Below are 9,555 nucleotides of genomic sequence, written 5' to 3'. Positions count from 1 at the left end.
CCTGACCTCGTGATCCGCCCGTCTCGGCCTCCCAAAGTGCTGGGATTACAGGCTTGAGCCACCGTGCCTGGCCCTATGTATCTGTTTTCATACAGCTAGTAAGTGGGGGAACCAGGATTCAAACCCAGGAGGCTGCAGGTGTAGTCCAGTGCATGTGCCTTCAACCCCCTGCCCTGCTGTGACTGTTCAGGACTTTATCAATGACGGCATGCCTCTTCATCCCTGATCTTGCTAGGGCCACACCACGGTGCTAATGTAACTGGGGCTTGGAGAAGGGGGTGGCTACAGAGATAAGCCTCAGGAACAGAACCATGTTCTTCAGACATGGATGCCTGATCATGCCTACTGGCCCATGGCTTTATCATCAGTTCAACATGTCACCTCCATCTTCTTGGCTCCTAGAGCCAAAGTCTTCACTGCAGGGTCCAGGGCTTTTGACCAAAGTCCCCTGTACCTGCATGGGTTGAGTGACCCAACAGAGTCCCACTGAGGTCTGTGGTGGGCATCCCAACCAACCCCCCACCCTGGAAGCCCGAAGTCAGTGTTCACAGGATCGTGGTCCTGCGGTCTGTCCAGGGTGATGCCACTGGCTCCACGGCTGACCCAGTAACAGTCGCTTTAGCTTCATCCCCTCCCCACTTTACAGGGGTTCAGAGACTAAGCCACCTGCTCAAAGCTGCACAGCTGAAACATGGTGGTGGAGACCAGCCTTTTGCAATGCAGGATCCTTTTTGGGGATTATTTGTGATCACAAGTGGGAGAGCAGATACATATATATATATACACACACACAATGTATATATATACACACACATGCACACACACTCCAAACTTGGAAATAGGCCCCCAAATAACTGCACATTCTTTCAGTGTCATACCAAAGCACTGGCTAACAGGCTCACTCAAGAATTATCTGATTCTCTAGGAAAGTGGACCTTTGCTTTGATTCATTATTCATTATTGATTAGGGGATTTTATAACTCTGTAAAAGAAGAGGTTACCTTGGGGGGAAAAATGTAATAAGAGATATAAGTGATTTTTGTCTGATTATAAGGCAAATTAACTTTGCCCAGTAGAGATGCCAATTTCTGTCCAGTCCTAAAGGTGATAGTTTTAGCATTCTATTGGCACTAACCACTTTCACGTGTAATTTAGCAATCTAAGTCCAGCATTCTTTCCATTCTTTCAGTGACTATACAGTCGTCTTCTCTTCCTGCATTTCTCTGAATCAACTTTACAATCATGCTGGTTCTCTTTAATGAGTTAAACACCCACCCAGGGTGTGTGTGTCTGTCTGGCCATTGCCCTTTCCACCTCACGAGTGGTTATCTGTGCATGAGCAGGGCTGGAAAAGTGCAGCTTGGCCGGAGTCTGTGTTGATTGCCTTTGGCAGGAGGCCCTTTGGTTATCTGACTCTTCTCACTCGGGCAGATATCGGGAGAAAAGAGACCTTCAGCTGACCCTGGAAAAAAGGCCAAGAACCCAAAGAAGAAGAAAAAGAAGGACCCCAATGAGCCGCAGAAGCCTGTGTCGGCCTACGCACTCTTCTTCAGAGACACTCAGGCTGCCATCAAGGGTCAGAACCCTAGTGCCACTTTCGGTGACGTGTCCAAAATCGTGGCCTCCATGTGGGACAGCCTGGGAGAGGAACAGAAGCAGGTGAGCCTCCCTCTCTTTCTGGGCCATCCCCTGAGGCTTTGTGGTCCTGGAGCCAAGGACACACTTTGAAGGTCTGACACCAGGCCCAGCTCTGGAACTCGAGACTCTTGCAGAGGTCTTTCCTGGGCTCAGTTGCCCATCCGTAAACTGGGAAGCTGGTTGCCTTCCAATTCTACTAACCAACTGCATTTACTAGCAACTTAACCATTCTGAACCTCTGCTTCCCCCTTGATAAAATGAGAACAAGCATCTCCATCCATCTTGTCCCTCCAACCCTGAAAGTCTGGAGTCCAGGCCAGAGCTTCCTATCCCACTGACCATGTGCCTGTGGCCTCCTCTAAAGGCCTCCAGGGAGAATAGAGAGCAGAACTAGCTGGTAGGCAAATGGAGTTGCCAGCTGTGTGACTTCAGGCTGACCACCTAAACTCTGAGCCTCAGTTTTCATGTCTATAAAACAGGGGTGCTGGCAACTCATTCTCTGAGCTCTTGTCTGGGCTGAGCTCTCCCTCTGGTATTTCACTGAATCCTTATAACAACACCCTGTGGAGTAGCCATTGCTTTCCTGTTTTGGTCTCTACCAAAACACCAAGAGGTAAAGTGACTCGCCCAGGGTCACCAGCATGAATCAAGGTAGAGTCAGGATTTGAACTCATATCTGTAGAAGCAGGAGGCTCAATTGGGATGTTGGCATGAGAGACATGAATCAAATAAGCAATGAGTAAATGTAAAATTACAGTTGTGATTGTGCCATGTACCAGGAGGATACATAGTTCATGAGAGTGGAAAGAGCAGGGACGGACATTGTCCCTGGGGTCAGGTCTCCAGGTGAGACCTGAAGAGTGAGTTCTCTTTGGAGGAGGGGAAGTGTTCCAGACAGGGAGGCCTGGTAAGGGAAGGAGCCTGGAAAAGCACAGGGGACTGAAAGGAGACCAGGATGGCCAGAGAGGGGACAGTGAGAGTCCCCAAGGCAGAGACGGAGCTGGAAAGGCAGGCAGGGGCCAGATCACGCTGGGCTTTGCAGACCTTGGAAGGAGTCAGGCCCTATTCTAAGAGGAGAGAAAACCAGTGAAGAGTTTTACGCAGAGGAGGGACCAGAATGACAGCATAAGGCAGGTAAGAGTAGATGTGGAGGGTGCACAGTCATCCAGGTGGGGGAAGGTGGGGCCTGGAGCATCTTCCAGAATGGTTTGGGGTAGGGGACATCCTGGCAGCCTCCTTGCATCTGGCTTCCATTCTGAGTAAATGGAGATGCCAATCACTGGATGGGAAATATGGGGAAAGTAGCAGGCTTGGGGCAGAGAGATGAATTACTGACTTATTTGAAACATCTCCTTTACTGTATTCTAAAATTTTAGGTAATTTTGGAATATGTTATAATGCAGAGAGTTTATTTGTGAGATGACCCCCACCTCTGATAGGAGAGTAGGGAAAGGAGGGCAGCCAAGAAAGGGCACATTGTCCCAGGAGAATCCACCATGGGCAACTGGAGCACAATCCCGCTGAGAACTCAGGAGTCTGCTTAGAATGTACCAGGCCTCAGGGTCATCCTGAGGGGCAAGGGTGCTGGGGTGGACACCAGCATTCCTTCCTTCTGCAGCACCTCTGACCTGCTACACATGCCAGGCTCCTGCCACCAGAGGGACCCCCAGGCAAAGGAATATAGCCAGTGGCAGCTGGAAGTAGAGCATGTTTGTAGGACAGTGGTAAGGACTGGGGGCTATTGGCAGGGCACTGCGGCTTTTGCTTCAGTGACATCTTTTTCATTTGTGTGTTTTGTTGGCAACCAATTCCCTTTCAGAAGACTTCAGGTTTTTTTTTGTTTGGTGGGGGAGTTTCCTTGCCCTTTTATATCGTCTGGAGAGACAGTGGTCTCAAGTGCTATGTCCCCAGGCATTCCTTCCACCGATGCTTTCTCTGACCTCATTCAGCACAGCCCAGAGGCAAGCAAAGGCGGTTGAGAGTCCCAGCCCCTGTGTCGGTTTCATTTCTGCTTACCCGCCTGGTGTTTTATTTCTAACCCAAGAATATATTTACTTGGCATATATTTATTTCCGTCCAATAATGGGCATATCTCTCCTTTTACTTAATGCATTTTAAATGGCATGTTTCTCCCCATTTTCCTAGCAACTTGTTGATATATAAAAAGTTAGGAATTAAAATAATAAGCTTGGCAGTTACAAATTAATCATTTCTGATCATTTTTAATTCCTGGGTCTTCTAGGCTTAAAAAAAGTGTCTATAATTACGTACATATTTATACACATATATCTTTTACAAATAATTATTTTGTCTTCTTTGTTGTTTAAGAGACAGGGTGTCACTGTGTCACCCAGGCTAGAGGTTAGTGGCACGATCATAGCTCACTGCAGCCTTGAACTCCTGGGCTCAAGCACTTTTCCTAGCTCATCTTCCCAAGTAGCTGGGCCTGCAGGCATGCCGTGCGTCACCATGCCCCACAAAATTTTTTCCTTTTTTTTTTTTATAGAGACAGGGTCTTGCTGTGTTGCTCAGGCTGACAAACTCTTAGCCTCAAATGCCTCCCAAAGTGCTGGGATTAGAGGCATGAGCCACTACGTCCAGACTTGTCTCCTTATTTTGTCTCCTCACTTCTCAGATTTCTAATTTTGTTTTCTTTCCCAGTTATGTTGACTAGGACTTCTAAAAAAGAGATGTTCAGCAATGGTGGGGATAGTGGTCTTCCTACTTTGCATTACCTCTCATGTTTCACTATTAAGCATAAGGCTGGATGTTAGCTTGTGTCAGTTTTTGAAATCACATTTAGAAATGTGACTTATATTCTTATTTTACTATTAATACACTAACAACCAAGAGAAGCAGTGAGAAAATAATAGGAAATAAAAAAAACCCCTGCCTATCCCCCAAATGTTTCAAGCCTAGATGATGGATAGGAAAGTTCTTTCAAATCATCAAAGAGTTAATAATTCCAGGACTTAGAAAAATAAGAAAACCTTCACAAATCCTTATATACAATGTAACCTTGACACTAAAACATAATGAAGCTAACTGCATCATTTAATTTTGAATGTGTAATAAACAATACCAAAATTTAATGGTTTAAAACAATAATCATGTATTCAACTTATGATTCTGAGGGTCCATGAACCGTTCTGGGCTCAGCAGGATGGTTCTGCTGCTGCTCTTGGCTGGGCTCACCCATTTGCATCAGTGGTAAACTACAGTAAATTAGGCATCTCTGCTTCTGGGAGTTGGATGGCTGTCAGTTGGAGCAGTGGAGCCAGACTGGGCCATGTGTCTCTCATCATCCAGCAGACTAGCTCTTGTTTATTCACATAGCAAGTCAGAGTTCCAAGAGCAGCTTTAGAGCAGAAAAATGGTGGAAAGGAGGCAGGACTAACTTGCAGCTCCCACTCAGACAGACAAAGCAGCATGTGGAGACTCACACTGTAAACTTTTGCTCCAAGAACTACCACAGGAACATGCTAGGAAAGCCAGAAGAATCCATAGACCCTTTGAAGGAGGTGGATTGCTGCTGCAGACTCTCTGGGACAGCCAAGGAACTGTGAGTTGGCTTGCTTTCTCAGCTGGGAGGCCTGTAGCCTGGGGCAAGTTCTCAACCCTGTTCACTGGCTGCCTGGAAATAAACTCAGTGCTGTTGGGGGTGCATGGTGGGAGTGAGACCAGCCTGTGGCTGCCAGCTTTCCCTCACTTCCCTGATGACCTGTGTGATGCAGCAGAGTCAGCCATAATCCCCCTGGGAACCACACCCCCCACAGCATCTGCAGCAAGCCCCACCTAAGGAGAATCTGAGCTCAGACATGCCTAACCCTGCCCCTACCTGATTGATAGGCTAACAGGGCAGGTAGAGAAAGACCAAGACAAAGGACATAATCTCTTGGGAACTCTATGGCCCTGCCCACCGCCTGACACTAGGGCAAGCTTGTATTCTCCCTATACTATTGCAGCTGATGCACTCTTGAAAGTGCCACCTCCTGGCTGGAGGCCAACACAAAGCCAGTGCACTTAAAAATACAACTAAGGACCCTCACGGAGTCCACTTCACTCCCCTGCTACTTCCACGGGAGCAGGTGTTGATGTCCATGGAGGAGAGACCTGAAGACAGATCACATTACAGGACTCCTTGCAGACACTCCCCAGTACTAGCCTGGAGCCTGGTAGCGCCGCTGGGTGGCTAGATCCAGAAGAGAAATAACAATCACTGCAGCAGGGTTCTCAGGAAAACACATCCCTAGAGAAAGGGGGAGAACCCCAAGGAACAGGAGAATCTGAACAGCAGCGCTTGACTCCCAGATCTTCCCTCTGACATAGTTTACCCAAATGAGAAGGAACCAGAAAAATAATTCTGGTAATATGACAAAACAAAGTTATTTAACATCCCCAAAAGATAACACTAGCTCGACAGCAATGGATCCAAACCAAGACAAAAATCTCTGAATTGCTAGAAAAAGAATTCAGAAGGGTGTTAAAATAAAATTATATAGGATATGAATAGAAAAGTCTCCAGAGAAATAGCATAAATAAAAACAATCACAACTTCCAGAAATAAAGGACACAGAGAAATGCAAAATGCACTGGAAAGTCTCAGCAATAGAATTGAACGAGTGGAAGAAAGAACTTCAGAGCTCAAAGACAAGGCTTTCAAATTAACCCAATTCAACAAAGACAAAGAATTTTAACAAATGGACAACACCTCCAAGAAGTTTGGGATTATGTTAAATGACCAAATCTAACAATAATTGGTGTTCCTGAGGAAGAAGAGAAATAAAAAAGTTTGGAAAATATATTTGAGGGAATAATTGAGGAAAACTTCCCTGGCCTTGCTAGAGATCTAGACATCCAAATACAAGAAACTCAAAGAACACCTGAGAAACTCATCACAAAAAGAAGGAAAGGAAACCCTATCAGATTAACAGCAGATTTCTCAGCAGAAACCCTACAAGCTAGAAGGGATTGGGGTCCTTAAACAATTAGCCAAGAATTTTGTATCCAGCAAAACTAAGTTCATAAATGAAGGAAAAATACAGTTCTTTTTTTCAAACCAATGCTGAGAGAATTTGCCACTACCAAGCCAGCACTGCAAGAACTACTAAAAAGAGCTCAATCTTGAAACAAATTTTTGAAATATACCAAAATGGAATCTCCTTAAAGCATAAATCTAACAGGACCTCTAAAATAATAACACAATTTTTAAAAAACTACAAGATATTTGGGCAACAAATAGCACAACGAATAGAAGAGTAGTACCTCACATCTCAATACTAACATTGAATGTAAATGGCCTAAATGCTCCACTTAAAAATACCGAATAGCAGAATGAATAAGAATTGACCAACTGAGTATCTGCTGTCTTCAACAGACTCACCTGACACATAAGGACTCACATAAACTTAAGGTAAAGGGGTGGAAAAAGATACTTCATGCAAATGGATACCAAAAGTGAGCAGGAATAGCTATTCTTATATCAGACCAAACAAACTTTAAAGCAACAGCAGTTTAAAAAGACAAAGAGGAACATTATATAATGATAAAACTAGTCCAACAGGAAAATATCGCAATCCTAAATGTATATGCATCTAACATTGGAGCTCCCAAATTTAAAAAACAATTACTACTAGACATAAGAAACGAGAATGACAGTAAAACAACAGTAGTGGGAAACTTCAGTACTCCACTGACAGCACTAGACAGGTCATCACGACAGAAAGTCAAAGAAACAATGAACTTAAACTATACCCTACAACAAATGGACTTAACAGATATTTATAGAACATTCTGTTCATCAGCACATGGAACATTCTCCAAGATAGACCATACAATAGGCCACAAAACAAGTCCCAACAAATTTAAGAAAATAGAAATTATATCAAGTACTCTCTCAGACCACAGCAAGATAAAACTGGAAATCAACTCCAAAAGGAACCCTCAAAACAATGCAAATACATGGAAAAAATTAAATAACCTGCTCCTGAATGATTGTTGGGTCAACAATGAAATCAAGATGGATATTATAAAATTCTTTGAACGATAATAGTAACATAACCTATCAAAACCTCTGGGATACAGCAAAAGCGGTGCTAAGAGGAAAGCTCATAGCATTAAATGCCTACATCAAAAAGTCTGAAAGAGTACAAATAGACAATCTAAGGTCATGCCTTAAGGAACTAGAGAGAGAGAACACACCAAACCCAAATGCAGCAGAAGAAAAGAAATGACCAAGATCAGAGCAGAACTAAATGAAATTGAAACCAAAAAATACAAAAGATAAACAAAAAGCTGGTTCTTTGAAAAGATAAAACTGATAGACCATTAGTGAGATTAACCAAGAAAAGAAGAGAGAAGATCCAAATAAGCTCACTTAGAAACAAAACATGAGATATTACAACCGATACCACAGAAATACAAAAGATCATTCAGGCTACTATGAACACTTTTATGTACATAAACTAGAAAACCTAGAGGAGACGGATAAATTCCTGGAAATACACAATCCTCCTAGATTAAATCAGGAAGAAATAGAAGCTCTGAACAGACCAATAACAAGCAGTGAGAACTGAAATGGTAATGAAAAAGTTACCAACCAAAAAAAAAGTTCAGAACCAGATAGATTCACAGCTGAATTCTATCAGACTTTTAAAGGACACCATTCCACAAAATAGAGAGAGAATCCTTCCTAAATTATTCTATGAAGCCAGTTAATCACCCTAATACCCAAACCAGGAAAGGACATAACAACAACAACAAAAAAGAAAACTACAGGCCAATATTCCTTCTATGCCCAAAATCAGCATAGAAGGGACATGCCTTAAGGTAACAAAAGCCATCTATGATAAACCAGAGCCAACATTATAGTGAATGGGGAAAAATTGGAAGCATTCCCCTTGAGAACTGGAACAAGACAAGGATGCCCACTCTTACCACTTCTATTCAACAGAGTACTGTCCTAGCCAGAGCAGTCAGACAAGAGAAAGAAAGAGCATCCAAATCTGTAAAGAGGAAGTCAAAGTGTTGCTGTTTGCTGATGACATGATTGTATACCTAGATGAACATGAATGCAAAAATTCTCAACACAATACTAGCTAACTGAATTCAATGGTGTATCAGAAAGATAATCCACCATGATCAAATGGGTTTCATACCATGGATGCAGGAATGGTTTAACATACACAAGTCAATAAATGTGATATACCACATAAACAGAATTTAAAACCACATGATCATCTCAATAGACACAGAAAAAGCATTTGACAAAATTGAGCATCCCTTTGATTAAAACCCTCAGCAAAATCGGCATAAAAGGGACATACCTTAAGGTAATAAAAGCCATCTATGATAAATCCAGAGCCAACATTATACTGAATGGGAAAAAGTTGAAAGCATTCCCCCTGAGAACTAGAACAAGACAAGGATGCCCACTGTCACCACTTTTATTCGATGCAGTACTGGAAGTCCTGGCCAGAGCAGTCAGACAAGAGAAAGAAAGAAAGGGCATCCAAATCAGTAAAGAGGAAGTCAAACCGTCACAGTTTGCTGATGGGATTATCATATACCTAAAGACTCATCCAAAAACCTCCTAGAACTGGTAAATGAATTCAGCAAAGTTTTGGGATACAAAATTAATGTACACAAATCAATAGCTCTGCTATACACCAACAGTGACCAAGCAGAGAATCAAATCAAGAACTCAACCCCCTTTAGCTGCAAAAAAATTAAAAAATAAATAAATAAAATACTTAGGAATATACCTAGCCAAGGAGGTGGAAGACCTCTACAAGGAAAACTACAAAACACTGCTGAAGGAAATCACAGATGACACAAATGGAAACACATCCCATGCTGATGGATGGGTAGAATCAATAGTGTGAAAATGACCATACTGCCAAAAGCAATCTACAAATT

General features: G+C 43.1%; 1 protein-coding gene across 4 annotated transcripts in view; it reads left to right on the top strand.

The window, feature by feature from the left end:
- Positions 1-9,555, top strand: part of TOX2 (TOX high mobility group box family member 2) — a 158,022-nt gene that overhangs the window by 140,891 nt on the left and 7,576 nt on the right. For all 4 annotated transcript variants that reach the window (XM_011929023.1, XM_011929024.1, XM_011929022.1 and 1 more), the window contains one exon: positions 1,432-1,659. In XM_011929023.1, coding sequence (XP_011784413.1) covers positions 1,432-1,659 — 228 coding nt within the window. The remainder of the gene's footprint in view (positions 1-1,431; positions 1,660-9,555) is intronic.

This window comes from Colobus angolensis, unplaced genomic scaffold (assembly GCF_000951035.1).
Source record: "Colobus angolensis palliatus isolate OR3802 unplaced genomic scaffold, Cang.pa_1.0 Scaffold8, whole genome shotgun sequence".
Lineage (NCBI taxonomy): Eukaryota > Metazoa > Chordata > Mammalia > Primates > Cercopithecidae > Colobus > Colobus angolensis.
This window is presented reverse-complemented; position numbering and strand designations above follow the sequence as displayed.